Raw genomic sequence first — 23,290 nt, 5'->3', positions numbered from 1 at the left:
GCACTCACGGAGATCTGCCTGCCTCTGCCTCTCAAGTGCTGAGATTAAAGGCGTGACTGCTGTGTTACTGGGCTTTTTAAATGTTGACTTTTTTTCTATTTTTGACTTTTCTCGTGCTGTGATTTAAACACTGGGGGCCTTGCACATGCTAGGTAAATGTTCTACCAGTGAAACATATATACAGAACACTAGGTTTTATACTTATAAAACTAGCACAATTGTTTCCTCTGATTGTGGAAGACTGATTGGACAATATATTTTGAAACAGAGATGATTACATTCATTTCTTGTTTTCACAGTGATAAACTTGCCTTTACATACTGGTAATAAGTCTTTAACCTTTTGCCAATAAATTCGGCCCACAGGATTAATCATTTCAAGATAGCAAAGTACTTAGAACAATGTTAGGCACAGAGTAAATGCTCCATAGCTCTTAGTGGTTTAAATAATTATTGCTATTTTTATTGATGGATTCCTGTGAGCCAGGGTCTCACCAAGTTACCTAGGCCGGACAAACCTCAGTGATTCCGTGGATTTTCTCACTCTCGGCCTGGAGCAATTGTGGGGTTCCTGGCCCCTTACTACTACTACTCTCTCTCTCTCCCTCTGATTTTCTCCTATTTAAAATAAATACACCCATACACTTTTCCAACTTTAGGCCGGCAACAATTTCCATAAGAAGGAAAAATTCAAACCTGCTAGGTTGGAAACAAGCCCCATACCGGAAATAGTCAATATTTTCTGCAAATTCTTTCTGCAATCTTTCCTTCTTAAGTCATATGCCTCTGCACTGCTCGGCGTTGGCTGCTTGGCTTGTGCAGGACTCCCTTTGGGGTCAAAAGACCTTAAGTGCCTGCTGGAGATTTTGAGAGATAGCCGGTGAGACTTAGGAAAGGAAGAGCCATAGATGCCAGCAAAGAGACTAAAAGAGATGCATAAGATGAGAGTGGCTGCTGGGCGTGGTGGCGTACGCCTTTAATCCCAGCACTTAGGAGGCAGAGGTAGGTGGATTTCTGAGTTTGAGGCCAGCCTGGTCTACAGAGTGAGTTCCAGGGCAGCCAGAGCTATACAGAGAAACCTTGTCTCAAAGGAAAAAAAAAAAAAAAAAAAGATGAGAGTGGCTGTTTGCCTTCTGAGCATAGTACACAAGGAAATTGTCTCCAGATGATAAATAACAACTTTGTCCTCAAGAAGGGAAAACAGCATAACACAGAGAACTCATTAGGATCACAAGTGAACCTTGAAAAACTTCCCTGGACATCCTAGCACAGTCTTGTGCTGGCTCTGATTTCTGAGATGCCTGTTCAGCCAAAGCCTATACTCCAACGGTTTTGTCATCCACTCCAGTAATGCCTTCCCTGTGTAGAAAGAAAAATGCAGACTTTCATGGAGTAAACCAATCTAATGTATGAATTGTCTTTTTTTTTTTTTTTTGGTTTTTCGAGACAGGGTTTATGAATTGTCTTTTTTAAATATTATTAAATTTATTTACTCACTTTACAACCCAATAAATATCAACCCTTCCTCTCCTCCCAGTACCCCTCGAGCAAGTCAGCCCTCCCCCATTTTCAACTTCCCCGAAGCCCCCCTCTGTGTCAAATATCACCCCCACACACTCTCCCCACCGTCCACGCACCTACCCCCCCACACCCACATATCAAATCACTGCAGGACTAGGGACATCCTCTCCCACTGAGGCCAGACAAGGCTATCCTTTTAGGGGTTCAGGATCCAAAGATAGACAGGCATGCAACAAGCTCATGGGCAGACAGCCTCTGTTTCAGTTGTTGGGGGAACCCCATAAAGACCAAGTGACTCATTTGCTACATAGGTGTTAGGAGGCCTACCTAGGTCTAGCCCGTGCTCACTCTTTGGTTGGTAATTCAGACTCTGGGAGCCTCTGAGGGTCCAAGTTAGTTGACTCTGATATATGAATTTTCAATGCTCTTATTTAAAAAATAAAAAAATAAAAAAAATAAAAAAGGAAATAGTTATAATGAGATCTGGTGCCCTCTTCTGGCGTGCAGGCATGCATGCAGGCAGAACACTCTACATACTACATCTTGTTTTAAAAAAGGAAAGAAAAAGTTTTAAACTAAGAGACAGAACAAAATGCTATGAAATAAAATTTGAGGTTGGCTGACATGTGTTTGGAAATATTTGGAAGGCAGAATTTGAAATATAGTTCAGTGGTAAACTAGACTCTGTCCTCAGCACCACAGGAAAGGGCATTTAACAAATTTAATTAGACTTTCCACATCATTCACAAGCACTGCTTCCCATACGTAAGAAAAAAGTAGGCTATTTTACCACAAAGATATTCTTATTGCATTATTCTACTCTCTCTCTCTCTCTCTCTCTCTCTCTCTATATATATATATATATATATATATATATATATATATATACATATACATATATATATATATATATATATATGGAATATAGTGGATATATCATTCAGTTAGAATCATGAAGACTACAGTGTGTAAAGCAGAGGCACACAGAATAAGAAAAACAGCTCTTCCTGTGTTCCTCCGAAGCAGCTGTAACAGGTTTTGGTCTGGCACTGGTGACTGGTATGTTTGGTATGAGGAAATGCACACCTGTCCAATTTCAAGAATTTTTTTTCTTTTTTTACAAAATGGAGTGGAGTTCAAAATTAGGAAGACTAACTTTTTACTGAGCAGATCCTTTTTTTTCTTTGTTTTGTTTTATTTGAGAAAGTGTCTCGATCTGTAAATCAAGCAGACTTTGAACTCCTGGCAATCCTCCTGCTTTGATCTCCTGAAGTGCAGGGATTACAAATATGAGCCACCGGGCTCTATTTTTGTTTTGATTTTGAGACATGGGGCTCATTCTGGCTATAGCATAAAATTTCAACTTTTGAGGACACAGCATTAAAACTAGAGGAAGCAGCTGTGCACAGTGGCCCACGCATTTAGGCCCATCACTCACGAGGAAGAGACAGGAGATCTCTGAGTTCAAGGCTAGTCTGGCCTACGGATGAGTTTCAGAATAGTGAAAGGTACACAGAGAAACCTGGTCTCAAAAACCACCACACATATACACACTTGCAAAAGGCTAGAGGGAACTTGATTGTTAAAAGCTAATTGCACAGCATTTTCCTAAACAAAAGTATGATTATGGAGCCAAAGTTGGGATTTGAGAATGGTAGTGGGACAATATGACTGTGATAATCAGTAACAATGTCCATTACAGAAAGTCCCTTTTTTGTTTTGCACATATGTAATCCCAGTACTTGGGAAGGCAGAGGCAAGTTAGATCTAACAAACCAACAGCAACAAAAAAGGCCCATTCTCTTAGTGGATTAATTACAAAAGGGCTTTGCCCGAAGCTTGCTTGTTATTGCATGGGCTAGACTGTTCCAGTCTGCACTCACTACTGTACTTTGTGAACTTCAACTAAAGGTGACCTCCTTCAGGGACTAGAATGACACTGTCCACGAGTCAGCAGCACTAAAAGCCTTTGACATGGATTATGTTCTGCTCAACAATTCTTTCTATTAGATATTTTCTTCATTTACGTTTCAAATGCTATCCCTAAAGCCCCCTATACCCTCCCTCTGCCCTGTTCTCCAACCCACCCACTCCTGCTTCCTGGCCCTGGCATTCCCCTGTACTGGGGCATATGATCTTCACAAGACCAAGTGCCTCTCTTCCCAGTGATGGCCGACTAGGCCATCCTCTGCTACATATGCAACTAGAGACACAGCTCTGGGGGTACTGGTTAGTTCATATTGTTGTTCCACCTATAGGGTTGCAGACCCATTCAGCTCCTTGGGTACTTTCTCTAGCTCCTGTTCAGCAATTCTTTTGTTTATGGCTCCACTTAGAGATTCTAAAGGCATTTAGCAAAATTTCACGACCCTGAAAGATGGCTCAGTGGGTAAAGCATTTGCTTAGCAAGCCCACTGACTTGAATTTGATCTCCGGAGTGCATGGAAAGGTGGCAGGAGAGAACCAGCGCCTCAGAATTGTCCTCTGACCTCCATGTGTGTACCCCTCCAGTAACAATTTGATTTTTTTGAAAAAGAATGTTTACCAAGTTGCCAGACTTGTTCCTAGTTGACAGTGATAAATTGAAGCATGCACATTGTAAACAGGGGGAAATTTTGGAAGGAGACAAATTTGAGAATATCAAGAGTATAGAGAAGGATTTTAAAGATGCTCATTCATTTATATTATTAAACCTGGATAGAACGCTTACATTTTTCTACCCTGTTTAACTTTTGGTGCTGGAGAGGTGGCTCACTGATTAACAGCACTGTTGTGTTCTTCGGGGGAACCCGAGTTCAATTCCCATGCACCCACATGGCAGCTCAACACCATCTGTAGCTCCAGTTCTAGTGGATCTGGAACCTTCAGAGACATACATGCAGGAAAAACACCAAAGTACATAGAATAAAAATAAATCTTTTCTAAAAATTGAAATTTTATTTTTAAAAAGTTAGCATGTTATCCATGTTCTGCAATGGGAAAAAAAGCTGAACTCAAATGCCCAAATAGGACACTCATTAAAAAGCCTTAGATGAGCCGGGCAGTGGTGGTGCACACCTGTAATCCCAGCACTTGGGAGGCAGAGGCAGGCGGATTTCTGAGTTTGAGGCCAGCCTGGTCTACAAAGTGAGTTCCAGGACAGCCAGGGATACACAGAGAAACCCTGTCTCAAAAAACAAACAAACAAACAAAGCCTTAGATGAGTGTGTTTCCTCTTCTGTCTCCTTCCTCACATAACTAAGGTCGAAACCCTAGCACTTGTGTGAACAAGGCAAGTGCTCTGCACTGATCCATCTTCACAGTTCTAATTTCACTTTGTTTTAAAGATTTCTTTATTTACTTATTTTATGTATGTGAGTACACTGTATCTGTCTTCAGACACACCAGAAGAGGCCATCAGATCCCCTTACAGATGGTTGTGAGCCATCGTGTGGTTGCTGGGATTTGAATTCAGGACCTCTGGAAGAGCAGTCGGTGCTCTTAATTGCTGAGCCATCTCTCCATCCCTAATTTCCCTTTTTGTATTGTTTGTTTTTTGAGACAGGGTTTCTCTGTGTAATGGCCCTGGATGTCCTAGAACTCACTGTAGACTAAGCTGGCCTAGAATTCAGAGATCATCCTGTCTCTGCCTCCAGAGTGCTGAGATTAAAGGTGTGCTCTACTGCCCAGTCGAAATTCACAGTTTTAATTTTTATTTTTAGACAAGGTTTCACTGTGTTGTCCAAGGTGGCCATAGACTTGCAGTCCTTCTGCTTCATGACAGCTCTTCCTTTTTAGTCAGTGTCTACACCATTACTCCCCATCCCCTTCTTGAGGTAAACATTTTCTATGTAGCCCTAGCATCCAGGAACCTCTTATAGAAGTCCAGCTGGTCCCAAACTTGTACAGATCCTCTTGCCTCTGCCTCCTGGGTTCTATGATTACAAATGTGCCCACCATGTCCTGGCTTTGTTGTCTATGATCTTTCTTATTTTTTAGAATAGTTTGTTGAGTCTGCCGCATTAGAGCAGTGGACAGTGCCATATTAACAATATTGCCTACTTCCTACTTTCTCTCCTTGGGAATCATCTATGCCACGAGCACTTTTGTCCTTTATTACTCTGTTGCTTTTGATTGTGTGAACTCTTAGCTACCACATCATGCCACAAAGTACTTTTTTTGGTCGAGTCATACATTTTTGTCTGTAGGTAAGAATTGTGGCTGAAGAAAGGACCACCCATCAGCCTCTTCTAAGAAAAGAACAAAGCTATGCTTCACCATGGGAAATTAACAGTTTTACCTGTGCCTTTGAACTACACTTTTTTTTTTTTTTTACTTAAAAGTGCATTCAATGCATGCAGCACTGAATGTGTTTGGCGAGTGTGTGAAATTGACGCTTCATCTTTAGTAACAGTCCTGTAGCCTTGCAAAAACCCAAGCCAGTTTTCCTCTTTCACACTCACCACCTGTGGAGAATACTGTAGGTGATGGACAGATACAACAGAGTTCAATGCGCTTGTTCTTATGCCCGCTTGAAAATGGTGACTCAACACCCTTGTTTTCACCAATAGATTTTCCAAGAGGTAAAGAGCAGTGATATCGCTAAAACCTTCCGAAAGGCCATCAACAGGAAAGAAGGGATTTGTGCTCTGGGAGGGACATCAGAGTTGTCCAGTGAAGGGACCCAGCATTCCTATTCAGGTAATCATGACATGGTTGTGCTTAGGTGGGTACAGCGCACTGGGCAGGTACCTATTGTCATGCCTTAAAAAGCATGTTTCTCTAATTAAATAGACTAAGTAGTCTTAGTGGCATAGTTGGGTCTTGGGTCACATATTGGTCAGAAAGCTATGGGAGACATTGGTGGCTTGTAAGACACAGAGTAAAATCCAAGTAATAGTAGTCTTTATTACAGTGGAGGTGTACAGTAATATAAATACATTGTTATATATTTTGTAACTTCCCTAAAGATCGGTCAACCTGTTCTTTTGTTTCTACTAACTTATTAATTAATCCCTAATGGCCACTATATTGCTTCCATGTCTCTGAGTATTCCAAGAGGATTAGCACATATTTGTGAAGCATTATCTCTTAGCAGCACTATGCAACAAGTGTAGGGCTTGGGGACCAAATGATTAACAAAGAGTATGAACTGATTTCTTGCTTCATATAATTTTAGAGGAAGAAAAATATGCTTTCGTTAACTGGATAAACAAAGCTTTGGAAAATGATCCCGATTGTAGACATGTCATACCCATGAACCCAAATACTGATGACCTGTTCAAAGCAGTTGGTGATGGGATCGTGCTCTGGTAAGAGGCTAGTTTGATTTTGTACTGAGATTTCCAAAGAGAATCTCCACAGAATACATGTATTTGGTTATGTGTTTGGTTATTTACCTGTTTGATGTCAAGAAGGGGTGGGGGGACAATTGCACAGGTTTTGTCTTTTTCACTTAATATCTAAATCTATGTGTAAAAGTAAAAGTTAATCACAGAGTGGGGACCTCTTTTATAGGGTAGAATTTTGGCTTCCAATTTCTCCTCATCAGTGAGAAAGCAGAACATTATAATTTTTTCAAACATAAGTGTGTCAGTGTCTATCCATTCTGAAGTACCTTGGCTTCCAACAAGAGAAAAAGAAGCTAGCCTTCAGTTCTAACTCTACAGTGATCTAATTCTGAAAACTGCTTTTGTCGCTTTAGCTGCATTAGAGCCAGCAGTATCTTGGCCGAAGTGATGTAAGATTATCCACACTGTCCATTGCTGCTCCTGTTTTCAGAGATGGCTTTGCCACGCTGTTCTAAGTTCTGAGTTCCTATGCGAGCCTTCCCACTTAGTAGCTGTGGATGGGGTCTAGATAGTCAGAGCCTTTTACATTTCACTTTCCCCTGTGGTCTTCATAGTATGGTACAGTTTGGGCATCGTGAAAGAAAAAAATCCAAAATCTGAACCTTTAGTTTTATTTTTGTTCATAACTTTATTAGCATATATTAATAATATATAATGGGTTGCATTATGACCTTTTCATATACATACATGTATGTATGTGTATGTATATGTATACATACTCGTGCGTGTGTGTGAGTGTATGTGTGTGTGTGTGTGTGTTTGTGTGTGACAGATTTTGATCATATTCCTACGAACATTCCTGTCTGCTCCCTCTCTCATTCCTACTGATCTCCATCTTCTTCCCATCTTACCCTCTTCTATTTTCATATCTTTTTTTTTTTTTTCAAAAAAATCCTGTGAGTGTCATCAGCCTTACATACAGGAGCAAGAGTTAGAGGATAGTTACAAGACCATCTGAAACTTCAAATTCTGATAAGGACACTGTAAGTGGACAATCCGTAGCTGACCTCAGGTGACAGATACAAACAAAGAGCAGATTCCCCCAAATTCTGCACAAAATTGCCTCTGTTCCAGTGCCACACCTCAGTGGCATAAGGTGAACTAGCATGTTCATGGCAATGCAGGGTGGTATATTCCTGTAATCCCAGCACTCACGAAGTGAGGTCAGACAAATATCTGTGAGTTCAAGGCCAGCCTGGTCTACTATGTAATCAGTTCCAGGACAGCCAGGGAGACATAGTGAGATCCTGTCCCAAAATAAAAAAGAAGGAAAGAAAGAAGGAAGGAAAGAAAGAACAGAAAAAAAAACAGATAAAAAAGAAAGAATAAAAAACAACAAAAAAAGCAAACCTGTGTGTGCAGTGATGGCACACACCTTTAATTCCAGCACTTGGGTGGCAGAGGCAGGCAAATCTCTATAAGTTCAAGGGCAGCCTTGCCCACATATCAAGTTTTGGGTCAGCCAGAGCTACACATAGAAACCCTGTCTCAAAACAAAACAAAATTTAAAAAAACAAAACAAAACCTTACAACCTTAGCATCACAAAAAATAAAAAGCAAAACTTAGATTCAGGTTGTATGTGTGTGTGAGTGGGTGTATGCATGTCTTTGTGTGTGTACATACATATGTATATATGGAATATGAATAAAAAGTTGTTTTCAGACCTGGGTACTCCAATATGTCATCATATTTTGTCTAATCAGCAGTTTGGATATACATGGTTTTTGTGCTCAACATGATAAATGTCATCTCTGGCATTTTATTTTTTTTATTATATGTGTAGCTTCATGGGTTTATGTATACCACATTGTGCAGGTATTTGTGAAGGCCAAAAGAGTACATAGAATTCCCTGAAACTGGAATTAACAGGCAGTTGTGAGCTGTTCAGTATGGGTGCTAGGAACCAAACCTGGGTCCTCTACAAGGGAAGTAAATGTTCTTAACCCCTGGGCCATCTCTTCAGCCTCATATTGACTGTATTTTTTATATATTGCATGAAAGATAGTTTATAATAAGCTTTAACATTCCTGAAGATGTATTCAAGTGTTGTTGTTAGAGACAGGATGTTGTATGTCCCAAAATAGTCTCAATTCAGTATGTGGTCCAGGATGGCCTCAAACTCATGATTCTTTTGCCAACATGCTGTAGTGCTGAGAATATAGATTCCTCTATGTCCTAATTAAGTGATGCTGGGGACTGAATCCATGACCTCATGCAGGCTAGGTAAGCACCCTACAAACTGAGCTACATCTCCAAACTTGAAGGACTCTTTAAAAGTAAACCAACATTTGTTTGTTTGTTTCAGCAAAATGATCAACCTTTCAGTTCCTGATACAATTGACGAGAGAGCAATCAATAAGAAGAAGCTTACACCCTTCATCATTCAGGTGTGCGGTGTTCTCTGCTCTCTCTTCCATGAGTGTAGAATGTCCATTGATGTTTTAGACCATGAGCTGGGACTCAGAAAGGCTTGCGGTTGTGGGTCTTGTTGGGGAAGTTCACACTGGCCCTGAGGTGTTGTTTCATATTGAACTCAAAGCCCTGTGTGCCTTTCATTGCCTATTGAGTTAAGATATCACCAAAGTGATCAAAAGGATTTAAGCTCTTTCTTAGCTGGTGTGCTTAAAGGATGGGGCGTGTTTGTTTTTCACTGAATGAGTAAGTACAGTACAGCAAAATCCCGTCACGCAGGAGTGTCCTTGAGATGTACAGATTGGTCATTTCTAAAGCCTGGATGTATGCCATACGCTGCTGGATTCCAATTCGGGCAATTTTAGAAAAATCCATTCACATGGATATATTTCCTTTGGTTACTTGACTTTTTTTTTTTACTTTAGAATTGACATAATTCAAAAGCAACCAGATAAAAAGAAAAGGTCCACTTCCTGTAGAATTGTGGGGAAAAAAAAGAATACAAGTGAGACTGAGAATTGCTGCCACTTTGCTTCTTAATGCTGAACTCTGCAATTTGTTTTCTGTAAATGTGGGTGGATGAAATTAATACCTCGTATTAATTTCTCAGCTTACTGGTATTTTTTAGAGAAGGCTGAAGTGGACTGGGTGTGGAAAAAGGAAAAGGTCAAGAAGTGCATAATTTGGCTGTCTTGCAGGAAAACTTGAACTTGGCCCTGAACTCTGCTTCTGCCATTGGGTGTCACGTTGTGAACATTGGTGCCGAAGATCTGCGGGCCGGGAAACCTCACCTGGTTTTGGGACTGCTCTGGCAGATTATTAAGATTGGCCTGTTTGCTGACATTGAATTAAGCAGGAATGAAGGTAATGGGGCACAGTTGTTCTTTTGAAAGATGGATATTGTTCATTTTTACTTTCTCTTCATGGAAATTGCCAGGCTCGCACTTAACAGAGTTGAGCTGATGGTAACTAGAATGAATCCAGAGCTATTCAGGAAATCAAGCCATACGCCTCTGGTTCTTTATCTGTAGCTAACATGACAGTTCACATTGGATTTTACTATAAAGACATAAAAACACAGAGACGTTGATATTGGGTGCCTTCCTCAGTCTCTCTCTACCTTAGAAGTGTGTGTGTGTGTGTGTGTGTGTGTGTGTGTGTGTACATGAACCTCCGACTTATTAATCCAGCTATCCAAGCTGGCCAACGAGCCCCAGGGATCCTTCTGTGTCCACCTCCCCAACACTTGGATTACAGATGAGCACCAGTGCACCCAGGTTTATACAAGTACTGGGATCTAAGCACTGGTCTTCATACTTAAACAGCAAGTAATTTACCAAGTGCTTCCCTCCATCCCCAGGCTTACTTTGAGTCAAGGTCTATCTCTAAATCTGGAGCTTGCCAATTTGGTTAGATTGCTGCACAGCAAACTCCCAGAGCCTGGCACACACTCCACCCCACCCCACCAGACCCCACCCCAGCTTCCACTTGTACAGCTCTAAAGAGTACAGACTTGTGCTACCACACCTGGCTTTTCTTTCACATGAGTGCTGCCAATTGAACCTGGGTCCATGTGGTTTCACAGCAAGCCCTTTACTGACTGAGCCATGTCTTTAGCCCAGCGTTTGGGGACCTGGAAACTAGGTCTCAATTACCAAACAAAATGTCGAAAGACTGATGCTGCATGCCTGTAAACCCAGCACTTGGGAGGTTGAGGCATGGGCTTGTTTCAAAGTAAAGGCGGGGGCACTCAAGTGCTCGGCCTGGCCACTGTCACATGACACACTGACTGAGGTGTTTCTGTCTACAAGCACTGGCGGCTTTGCTTCGAGATGGTGAGACACTGGAGGAGCTTATGAAATTGTCTCCAGAAGAGCTTCTGCTGAGATGGGCCAACTTCCATCTGGAAAACTCAGGCTGGCAAAAGATCAACAACTTCAGCGCTGACATCAAGGTAACTGTGCAAAAAACCAGAGCCTTCAGGCAGATACGATGGTTTCAGGGATTTTATCCCATTGTAACAGAGACAAAAATGATAGGATATCACCAGGCCCTGTTGTCTTTCATGTTCTGAGATAAGGTCTTGCTCAAATCTGCTCAGTAATTAAAGATGTGACTTGCCATACTCACATTTTGTGGGGTGTTCAGGATTAAATCCAGAGTTTCCTCCATTCACATCAAGCATACTGCAAATGGAAGCCATTGTGATTTTTTTCAGATGTGATTAGACTCTGTAGGCCAGGTTGGCCAACAGCTCACTGTGTCAGCCAGGCTGGCTTCAAAACTGCAGTGTTTCTGCCTCTGCCTAAAACCTATATACAGGCCTATGCCAAAGTACCTAGTCAGTAGAAACCGTTTATTATGAGACCTGCTTTGAATATTTTTGAAAAGCAAAGAATTCCTGCATTAGTTGATCATGGGAAGCCTTCACCTCAATCCCCATCACTGTGGGAGAAGGGGGGAGAGATGAGCTCGGTTCCTTAAGTGTAGTCTGATCTTAAAGGGTTAAATGCTCTCTTGCCAACCATATGCGTTTCTCGTTTAAGCTTTTCTGTATTTCAACTTCTGATTTAACATACAATTAACATAGCAGATGTTGTTTCCATAGGTTGCTACTCATCATGCTTTGTAATGCCATAATGTGTTCATTTTCTCTTTCCCTATGCTTCCTGGATTTCTGCTCTTCTATTTCATGCTTGTTTATCTGTCAAGCTTATTGACTTCAGTAATTCAGTGAAGGTACAGAAATACTTAATAGCTTTATTGGGTTGATGGCATCGATAAATTGTCAAGTCCTAACACTCACGTGCAAAGACAAAAAGAAAGATCTCTCAAATAAGAAGACAGAGAAGAATGCCTTATATTATCACAAAAGCTGCTCCCAATCTCCTCATCACCAAGGGAAAATAAGATACAGCTACTCTTTGGCAGTGTGATCACACTGTTATGTTCAATTCTTTTGTAGGATTCCAAAGCCTATTTCCATCTGCTCAATCAAATCGCACCGAAGGGACAGAAAGAAGGGGAGCCACGGATAGACATTAACATGTCAGGTTTCAATGTAAGTATAGGTGCTTTTTCAGATTCTAGTCTTTTACCATTGCATGTTTCTTTTTTTTCCCCTTTGGATTGTTGAGACAAACTCTTGCTACATAGCACTCTAACCTGCTATGTAAAGCAGGCTTGTGGTTGACTCGTAGGCGTCCACCTGCCTCTGCTTTAGCTGTATTGGGTCTAAAGATATGTGCTGCCACACCCAAATAATTTTGCTTAAATTCTATCAAAATTTCTGTGGAACTTCATGTAGTGGTGTTGGCACTTTTCAGATTGCTTTAGAGGATGTGGTACACGTGACTCACAGGAGAGAAGGTATCCTGATTTATTTTGAGAACTTGTGACTTCCATAAGTTTGATGGTACTGTATTTCATGAATGACATAAACATTCAAAGACTATGGGGAAATAAGCATTACACCTGGCTTGTTCCCCATGGTACCGGTAAAGGGCCAGGCCATGCATTAAGAGAACTACCTGGGATAGTTTGTCCTCTCTCAAAATATAATTACAGACATGGTCAGAGGTATGTCTCCAAGTTCATTCGAAATCAAGCTGAGTTGATGGTCAAGATGAACCATCCCACTAGCAGGTCCTCCCTGTTTGATGTTTTTCTACTGTGTCCCTTTGAGTCGTCCCCCACAATCCAGCCAGGATTCCCCTACTGGCTTTAGAATTTGGTCCATCAGCTTAACATTTAAATTCCTACGAAATATTACCCACCTCTGTCAGTCTGCCCCCCAAAACCTCTTTTCACCTTCATATAGCTGTCTTAAACTTGTCCAAACACCCCTCCCCCTTTACGGTTATTGAGACAGAGTTTCTCTGCATAGCGTTGGCTGTCCTGAAACTCAATCTGTAGACCAAATTGGCCTTAAACTCATAGACATCTACCTGCCTCCACCTGCCTCTGCCTCCTGTGTGCTGAGATTAAATACATGTGCCACAACCACCCAGCCCAAACATCCTTTTTAACTCCAAGCCTATGCTTGCAAGTTTTTTCAGATATGTTCTTTAAGTAAAAAATAAAGGGTCTGGAGAGATGGCACAGCTGTTTAAAAACTCTTGCTGCTTTAGCCGAGACCAAAGTGCTGTTCCCAAACTCACAACCAGTAACTCCAGATCCAGGAGATCCAAATGCCCTCTTCTGTTCAGGCATGTGGGTATGAGAGATACTCAAAAAAGAAGAAGAAGAAAAGAAAAGCTTTTTTTGAAAATAAAATATCATCCTGAGTGAGGTAACCCAATCACAAAAGAACACACATGGTATGCACTCACTGATAAGTGGATATTAGCCCAGAAGCTTGGAATACCCAAGATACAATTCGAAAAACACATGAAACTCAAGAAGAAATAAGACCAAAGTGTGGATACTTCTATCCATCTTAAAAGGGGGGAGCAAAACACCCATGGAAGGAGTTACAAAGTATGGAGCAGAGACTAAAGAAATGACCATCCAGTGACTGCCCCAATTGGGGATCCATCCCATATACAACCACCAAACCCAGACACTGTTCTGGATGACAGCAAGTGTTTGCTGACAGGAGCCTGTTATAGCTGTCTCTTGAGAGGCTCTGCCAGTGCCTAACAAATACAGAAGTGGATGCTCACAGTTATCCATTGGACTGAGCACAGGGTCCCCAATTGAGGAGCTAGAGAAAGGGCCTAAGGAGCTAAAGGGGTTTGCAGCCTCATAGGAGGAACAACAATATGAACCACCCAGTACCCCCAGAGCTCCCAGGGACTAAACCACCAATCAAAGAGTACACATGGAGAGACTCATGGCTCCAGCTGCATATGTGGCAGAGGATGGCCTAGTGAGACATCAATGGGAGGAGAGGCCCTTGGTCCTATGAAAGCTGTATGCCCCAGTGTGGGGGAAATGTCAAGGCCAGGAAGCAGAAGTGGATGGGTTGGTGAGCAGGGGGAGGGGGGAGAGGATAGGGGGAGGGTGTTTTTCAGAAGGGAAACCAGGAAAGGGGATACATTTGAAATGTAAATAAAGAAAATATCCAATTTTTTAAACACTTTTTTGAAAATAAAATATTTTTTCTGAAACTGTCCATATTTAAAGTTAACTCTTAAAAGGAATGTGGATGAAAAGTTGGGTAACCGCATTTTTTTTCCTTCTTCATTTTCCCAAGAGAGGTAAACTCAATGGAATACTTTATTCAGTTCTTAGATGTACTCTGGCGCCATCTTGGGGAACTTATAGGTACTACATATCCCTCATGTTTTTGCATTCAAAACCAATTTTAAAGTATCATGTGCTAGAAAGTACTATCATTTACCCAACCTATGATTGGGTTGTAGGTGATGTGTGTGTATGCGTATATATATATATATATGTGTGTGTGTGGATATATATGGATGGCCTTTAAAATGTGTCTTCTTTTACTTCAACAGGAAACTGATGATTTAAAGAGAGCCGAAAGTATGCTTCAACAAGCAGATAAATTAGGTTGCAGACAGTTCGTTACTCCAGCTGATGTTGTCAGCGGAAACCCCAAACTGAACTTGGCCTTTGTAGCTAACCTCTTCAATAAATATCCAGCACTAACTAAACCTGAAAACCAGGATATTGACTGGACTCTTCTAGAAGGTAAGTCAAAGGTCCTCTAATTCTAATGTACAGTCTGTACCATAAAACCCCAGAGGCCACAATGACGTCATTCCAAGCCAGTGAGTTGCTTTGTTCATTTAGATGCCATGCCGAGTGAGAACTGGAAACAGCTGGGTGGAGGTGGTGATGGAAGCAAAATATGCAAATAAAACAATCTAGTTGGGGAATGTGGCTCAGTGCCAGAGCTCTTACCTAGAACAGCGACCACTACAAAAGAAAAGAAAAAATCCAGACTCACTTAGTAAACAAATGGCTTGCTTCAATGTTTAGTGCCATATCTTCCTTTTTTTATTTTTTGTTTTGTTTTGTTTTAAACCACCTTATTTATTTTGAGCAAAGAATCTCTTGTTCTGTTTCTTTGAGGTTGTTTTTAAGGTAGTCGTCTATTTTGGGACAAGCATTTAATGTGTCTCCAGTTGACCTCGGACTTAGTACGTAGTAAAGAATGACCCTAAGTTTCTGATGCTCCTATCTCTAAGTGCTGGGATTACAGGCATCATTTGTGGGTTTGAGGGTGCTAGGGAAGGAAGCCAGAACTTCCTGCACTCTAGGCAAGGACTCAGTAAACTGAGCTACATTCCCCAGAGCCTTGGAGGTCGTTGTGAGACAGGGTCTGACCCTGTAGTGGATGCTTACCTGTAGTGGTGGCCCTCTGTCTTCAACCAAATGAGGGCTGAGATTATAGATATGAGCCACCATGTCTGACCAGACCACAAAAAGGTATACATACATGCAGAATTTAACTTATAAACTTTTGTAATCATATTTCATTTATCCGTAGTCAGAGTGACATACTAACATGTGATGATTATCAGCTCAGAATAAAGCATATAAAATAAATCAATACATGCCCTGGTGCTATATGGACAAGACATTTAATCAATGAATGTACTTTGTGGATGTTTTCATAGGGGAAACTCGTGAAGAAAGAACCTTCCGCAACTGGATGAACTCTCTTGGTGTTAATCCCCACGTCAACCATCTCTATGCGTAAGCTGCCCTACTGCTCTTAGGAAGTTGTGAATAGCATGAGTAGGTGTAGCATAAATAATGGCAACTCTAAAATCTTTCTACATGTTCATTTGTAGCAGATATTCGTATTATGAAGTATTAGTGATTTCCATCATCATTTTCCAAATACACAAAAGCCCAAATTCTTTCTTTGTCTGACTATTGGCTGTAAGTGATAGAAATGTGTCTTGAGGGAGTAGGTGCTTTAAGTTTCTTAAATAGTCCTGGAATACTCATAACGAAGTGTTCATGATTCCTTCGGCCTTTGGCTTCTTGGCCAGACTATTCTTTGCTGACATACAATGGTTTGTATCCTAATATTCCCTACCTTCACTATTTTCTTACCATCTACCATTCACTACCTGTGAACTCTATTCATCGCATTTACATGTATGCCAAAATCATATTACTTCTTTACATACATCGTTGTTTACTATACATCTATTTGGCTCTCAAGTAAGGTTTGGGGTTTTCATCTTGTGTTTCCAACCTTTATAACACTTTTTGCTTACAATAAGTGCACATCCTTACAATTATCATTGTTGTCTTCGTCGAGACAGTTTCTCTGTGTAGTCCTGGCTGTCCTGGAACTTACTGTGTTGACCAGGATGGCTTCAAACTCACAGAGATCTGCTTGACTCTGCTTCCAAAGTGCTGGGATTAAAGGCCTATGCCACTATGGCTGCCCCTTATTTTTTTTTTTTAAGACAGGACAGGAACTCACTGTGTAGCCCTGACTGTCCTGGAACTGGCTGTATAGACCACTCTGAACTCACTCACAAAGGTTACCCTGCCACCCCCTCCCAAGCCTGGGACTAAAGGTGTGTGCCACCTTGCCCAGCTGTGCTCACATACTATTAAGTGAGCTGAATGGTCTTGGCTCTATTTTCAGCACAAACATATGAGTCGTAGGAACTGTGACTTTATAGATCTTGGGTGATTTGTGTCCCTGCTTATGATCACTGATGTAGTTCTGTTTCCCATTGTTAGTGACCTGCAGGATGCTCTGGTGATCCTACAGCTGTATGAGAGGATTAAAGTTCCTGTGGACTGGAGTAAAGTTAACAAGCCTCCATACCCAAAGCTGGGGGCCAACATGAAAAAGGTAGAGAACCTTGAACCTTCTTCATTTCTTTCTTTTACTTCAACACCTCTAAACCCGGAATGGAGAGATGGCTCAGTGTTTAAGGACACTGGCTGCTCTTCCAGGACACCTGAGTTCAATTCCCAGCACCACATGGCAGCACACAACTGTCTGTAACTGTGGTTCCAGGGGATCTGAACCCTTCACAAGAACATACATGCAGGCAAAACACAAATGCAAATGAAATAAAAATAAAAATGATAGATAAATAGATAGACAGATGAAAAACCTCTAGAACCTAGGTTGCTTCTGGAGGACAGGAACTAGATCTTGGCATTGAGAAGATACTTACCATTATACAACACACACACACACACGGGGTGGGGAGAGAGAATAGAGATTGAACAAATGACAATATTTAACCGTTACTTTGCTTTTGTCCATTTGCAGTTAGAAAACTGCAACTATGCAGTTGAATTAGGGAAGAATCTAGCTAAATTCTCCTTGGTTGGCATTGGAGGACAAGACCTGAATGATGGCAACCCTACCTTGACCTTGGCTGTAGTCTGGCAGCTGATGAGAAGGTATCGTGCACAGTATTGGCTATGGAAGCGTCAGAGTAATATGCATATAGAAATTTACCCTTAGTATATTTTCACTGCCTAAATTAATCATTTAGTTCAATGAATATACTTCAGAGCTCATTGTACTTAGACTCTAAAATGACTTTGCTATGAGTGTATGTTGGAGCTTCACTGGGAGATACCTCCTTGTGAGTTAGGTAGAACTGTAGCTGTTGCCAGTCTTGGCACAAAAGTCTGAGGTATAGACTTAAACCTGATGCAATGTCACTGAATAACCTTAACAGATGTTCTCATGGAGTTCCCTGACTAAAACTGCCAGAGCGTCTGCAGCTCCAGCTCAGTCATCTAGGATATACTTAGCATGCATGGAGGCTATCCTCAGAGCCCCGAAATGAATAAGGAAATGTTGTCAGAAGCCCAGAATGATGGCTCATACTTGAAATCTCAGCACCGAGGAGTCTGAGGAGGGGAAATGGCTAGTTTGAGGCCAGCTCGGGCTACATAGTGAATTCTAGGACATCCTGAACTATAAAGTGCAACCTTGCCTCAAAGGAACAAACCAAGAACATTAAATTATCAGAAGAAGTCTGAACATCTCTATGTCTCCATTTGGATATGACGATCAGGGCCAGCAGGGTAACTCAGTGTTAGAGCTCCTGTGCTTGGCTTGATGACCTGAGTTCTGTTCCGGTAACCCATGTGGTAAAGGAACAAAACCATGTCCTGCGAGTTGTTCCCTGATTTCCATAGGGGTACCATGACATACATGTGTTCTAGTACATATAAATAATTACATTTTTTATAATTCTTTAAGAAATTGAAGATTCCTTTACTTGATCTATTTTTAATAATTCTTTGAGAATTTCATACTGACTCTAATAACTTCCAATCCCACTTCCAGCCCCTCCAACCCTGCTGGATTCCCCCACTTCTCCTTCCTACTTTAATTCCTTTTGTTATAACCTACTGGGTTATATAATGCCTCCCATATGTACAGTGTGGAATATTACATGTGGCACATGGGAACCTATTAGAAGCCACATTCCATGATAAAAACTGAGTCTGTCACCCAGTCATATCAATTGTCAAAACTAGGAGTGTGGCACCATGGGTCCTTTCTCTATTCATGCTATAATGCTGTGTCTTTATCTTGTATGGGTCTTGTTCAGGCAATGACAGCTGCTGTGAATTCAATGAGGGCAAACAGACCTGTCATGAACCTGGAGGCAGGAGCTGATGCAGAGGACATGGGTGGCAGGTGCAGGGGGTGCTGCTTACTGGCTTGCTCCTCATTGCTTGCTCAGCCTTCTTTCCTATAAAACCTAGCACTACCATCTCAGGAGTAGAAGCACCCACAAGGGTCTGTACCTTCTCCCTTCAATAAATTAAGAAAATTACTAACAGCCAGGTCTTGTGGAGGCATTTTCTCCATTAAGGCTCCCTCCTTTGTATGTCAAGTTGACACAAGACTAGCCAGCAGAGAGAGGGGGGAGGGAGAGGTAGAAGGAGAGGAAGAGAAGAGAGGATGACCTCAGGTGTCATGCTCAGGAACACCATCCACCTGCTTTGAGATCCATCCACTCCCCTGAGATAAAGATCAAGCTTTGCGCAGGGACCTGGGCTTAGCTCCTTGGCTAGGTTGGTTGGCCAGTGAGCCCCAGGGATCTGCTGTTTTCAGCTGCTCAGCACTACAATTACAATTACATGCCCACATGCCCGGCATTTCTTTATATAGGTGCTCATGTTTGAACTCAGGTCTTCATGTTTGTGTTTGTAACACAAGTACTTTACAGACTGAGCTATTTCCCCAATTCCTCCTTGATACACACACACACACACACACACACACAAGCATGGCTCTTTGCACAAAGTTACTTTTATTATGTGTGTATATATACTAATTTTGTATAAATATATAATTTCTATACATATGCATAAACTGTATGTGCAAGAGTGAGTAAGTAGAGCAAGGCTCATACCACTGCCTTAGATGGACGTCAGAGTCTAAGTTTGGGGAAACATTTTTCACCATCCACTCTGTAGGAATCAGGTTCAGTTTGTCAGACACGTGCATCAAGCTGTTTTTCCCACTGGCCCACCTTGCTGACCTCCCCCCCACCATGAAATCTTTATGATAAAAATGTACATGAGGTATATTTCTAATGTTTGCATTTTTCTTCATAGAATCCATTGTGACTCTCTTCTGCTACTTTTCTTAGATATACCCTTAATGTTCTGGAAGATCTTGGAGAGGGTCAGAAAGCAAATGATGACATCATTGTAAACTGGGTCAACAGAACATTGAGTGAAGCTGGAAAGTCAACTTCCATTCAGAGTTTTAAGGTCAGCATACTGATTAATATACACTGTGTTTGCAAGATAATATCAGTTGTTTTAAGGACAACCTTGAGTTTCTTTGTAAGAGTTATTATTGTTGAGCTAGTGGCAAAATTTTCCTTTCCTTGGTCAGGCTAACATAAAGAAGCACATGAACATTTGTAAATAGTGAAATTCTTAGGCTTGTTGCCTTTTTCATAATAGGACAAGAACATCAGCTCCAGTTTGGCGGTTGTGGATTTAATTGACGCCATCCAACCAGGCTGCATTAACTATGACCTTGTGAAGAGTGGGAATCTAACAGAAGATGACAAGCACAATAACGCCAAGTAAGAGCAGCCACGCGCAATCCCTCGGAGACATACAAAGAACACTGTTCCGGCCAGGCAGATCCACTCTAAGTCAAGCTCTCCCTCTTGTTAGTGGTGACATCTGGGGAAGATCTCTTCTTTTTTGAAGGCTTTAACTTTTACTTTTTGTCTTAGTTAGGGTTTCCATTGCTGAGAAGAAACACCATAATGAAGGCAACTCTTAAAAGGACATTTAATTGGGGCTGGCTTACAGGTTCAGAGGTTCAGTTCATTATCATCAAAGCAGAAGCATGGCAGCATCCAGGCAGGCATGGAGCTGGAGGAGATGAGAGTATATATCTTGAACCAAAAGCAGGCAGGAGAAGACTGACATCCTCTGGTAGCTAGGAGGAAATTCTCCTCTGCAATGGGTGTAGGAGGAGACCTCCAAAGCCCACCCCCACAGTGACACAGTTCTTCTAACAATGCCATACCTCCTAACAGTTACCACTCCTATGGGCCAAGCATATTCAAACCACAATTTTAATGGCTTAAAGGGGATCCAGCTCACAGATAGACAATTCACTCATTTATGTATACAATCTAATGGTTTTGACCTTGCTCACACTGCTGTATGACCACCAACACAATCAATTTTAGAACACAGTTATCAGATAAAAGAGACCCTCCCTGAGCACCCAGCAAACCTAGGTTCTAGCTCTATACCTGCCTACCTTTAACTATTTTATCTGTCTGCTCTTTAGTGTCAATTATATAGCCCCTTCACCAACATCTCCCCCTTGTACACCTTGACCTCTTCTCAGTCGTTTTATAAGAATTGCTTTGTAGAGGTCACATGGGATAATGAAGCACAATGAGACCTGGTAAGAATGCAATTCTATCATTTGTAACAACATGACTGAATATGAAGATGAAGATGATGTTAAATTTCAGATACAAAAATACCAGTATGGTGTGCTCTTAGATCTGTGAAGAGAGACACCTTTTGTTTGTTTGTTTGGTTGGTTGGTTAGTTGGTTTGGTTTCATTGTGTTTGTTTGTTTGTTTTGAGACAAGGTTTTCCTGTGTAGCTATGGCTAGCCCTCCTAGAGCTACATCGGTACACCAGGCTTGTCTCTTAACTCAGACTCTGCTTGCATCTACCTCACAAGGATTAAAGGGTTCACAAGAAATACCACTTTTAACCTATATTTTTATTGTTTGTGGGGAGGGTGTTTTGTCTGCAGGGATGTTGGTATACAACTTGTGTGTGTGCCTAGTGTCTGCATAGGCCAGAAAATTGTGTCATATCCTCTGAAACTGGAGTTGCAGATTGTTGTGAGCTACCATGTGAAACTGGAGTTACAGATTGTTGTGAGCTACCATGTAGACACGTGGAATTGAACCTGAGTCCTCAGGAAGAGCAGCCAGTGAGCCATCTGTCTAGCATGAGACAAATATCTTTAAACCACAAATTCATCATGACCAAAAAACGAAGCTAATTTTTATTATCTTAGAAGTTTTTGAACATGTTTTAAGAATTTGTTATCTCAAGCTGGGCTTGGTGGCACACGCCTTTAATCCCAGCACTTGGGAGGCAGAGGCAGGCAGATCTCTGAGTTTGAGGTCAGCCTGGTCTACAGAGTGAGTTCCAGGATAGCCACGGCTACACAGAGAAACTCTGTCTCGAAAAAGAATTTATCTCATTACACCGCACAAAGAATGTCATAATGATTATGCAGTCAACCTGACTAATTACACACACACACACACCTTTTTGTTGTGGGGGTGGGGGTAGGCTGTTTGTTTGTTTGTTTTTTCAAGACAGAGTTTCTCTGGCTGTCTTGAATCTCTCTGTAGACCAGACTGGCCTCAGACTCAGAGATATCCCTGCCTCCCACATGCTGGAATTAAAGGTGTGTGCCACCATGCCTGACTAACAATTTCATTTTTATATAAACTCAGTGCTTCAAGCTTTTCCTTTCATTTCATATTGGGAAGAAATGCGTAAATAAAATCCAAAATAATAAATTGTAAAAATTTGGTATAACTTGGGGCTGGAGAAATGAGCACTTGTTACTCTTACAGACGACCTGGGTTCAATTCCCAGCACCCGCATGGTGGCACCTCCACTTCCAGGAAAGTTAATCCCCTCCTCTGACCTCTTCAGTCATCAGGAACACACCCGTGGTACACAAGCATGCATGAAGGCAGAACACTCATACACATAAAGTAAATCTCATGGTTTGACCTAGTATAAGTTAAAAATCAATTCAAAACAAAACATTAGGCAGAAAATAAATGTGAAATGATTCATTTGTACCTTATGTTTTCTGAGACAAAGTGTCAACTGTGTACTTCTGACTGATGTCAAACTTAACAGAGACTCTTTGGCCTCACCTTCTGCCCCAAGAGCAATATGGTCATAGGATTTTGAGTATTGCCATCATGCTCAGCTCTTTGAGTTAGACATTCAATACAGAAATTTTACATCCCAGCCTTCAGGTTATAGAAGAGGAAGTACATCTCTTAAATGGTATCCTTGGGCTGGAGAGATGACTCAGTGGTAAAGAGCATTGGCTGTTCTAGAGGACGTAGGCTCAGGTGCCAGAACCCACATGGCGGCTCACAACTGTTTATAACTTCAGTTTTAGGGGATCCAGCATCTTAACACAGACATACATGAAGGCACAACACCAAAGCGCATAAAGAAAATTACTTAATTCCTTTTTTTAAGTTAGGTATTTATTTCATTTACATTTCCAATGCTATCCCAAAAGTCCCCCACACGCTCCCCCACTCACTCCCCTACCCACCCACTCCCACTTCTGTTCCCCTGTACTGAGGCATATAAAGTGTGCACGACCAATGGACCTCCCTTTCCACTGATGGTCAACTAGGCCATCTTCTGATACATATGCAGCTATAGACACAAATTCGCATTCTTCTACATGATAACCACCAGTTGTGCCAGCACCATTTGTTGAAAATGCTGTCTTTTTTCCACTGGATGGTTTTAGCTCCCTTGTTAAAGATCAAGTGACC

General features: G+C 41.5%; 1 protein-coding gene across 4 annotated transcripts in view; it reads left to right on the top strand.

Annotated features, from left to right (window-relative positions):
* The window catches only part of Pls3 (plastin 3), a 90,767-nt gene that overhangs the window by 65,234 nt on the left and 2,243 nt on the right, over nt 1-23,290 (top strand). For 2 of the 4 annotated variants that reach the window (XM_029473185.1, XM_029473186.1), the window contains exons 4-16: nt 6,071-6,200; nt 6,679-6,811; nt 9,157-9,238; nt 9,962-10,127; nt 11,075-11,217; nt 11,976-12,002; nt 12,229-12,324; nt 14,723-14,918; nt 15,851-15,929; nt 16,941-17,055; nt 17,485-17,618; nt 19,838-19,961; nt 20,160-20,284. In XM_029473185.1, the coding sequence (XP_029329045.1) occupies nt 6,071-6,200; nt 6,679-6,811; nt 9,157-9,238; nt 9,962-10,127; nt 11,075-11,217; nt 11,976-12,002; nt 12,229-12,324; nt 14,723-14,918; nt 15,851-15,929; nt 16,941-17,055; nt 17,485-17,618; nt 19,838-19,961; nt 20,160-20,284 (1,550 nt within the window). The remainder of the gene's footprint in view (nt 1-6,070; nt 6,201-6,678; nt 6,812-9,156; nt 9,239-9,961; nt 10,128-11,074; nt 11,218-11,975; nt 12,003-12,228; nt 12,325-14,722; nt 14,919-15,850; nt 15,930-16,940; nt 17,056-17,484; nt 17,619-19,837; nt 19,962-20,159; nt 20,285-23,290) is intronic. The other 2 variants (XM_021153032.2, XM_029473187.1) reach the window with 1 other exon arrangement.

Source organism: Mus caroli, chromosome X, assembly GCF_900094665.2.
Source record: "Mus caroli chromosome X, CAROLI_EIJ_v1.1, whole genome shotgun sequence".
In the NCBI taxonomy this organism is placed as follows: Eukaryota; Metazoa; Chordata; class Mammalia; order Rodentia; family Muridae; genus Mus; species Mus caroli.
The sequence above is the reverse complement of the archived record's forward strand: the minus strand, read 5'-3'. Positions and strand labels throughout refer to the sequence as shown.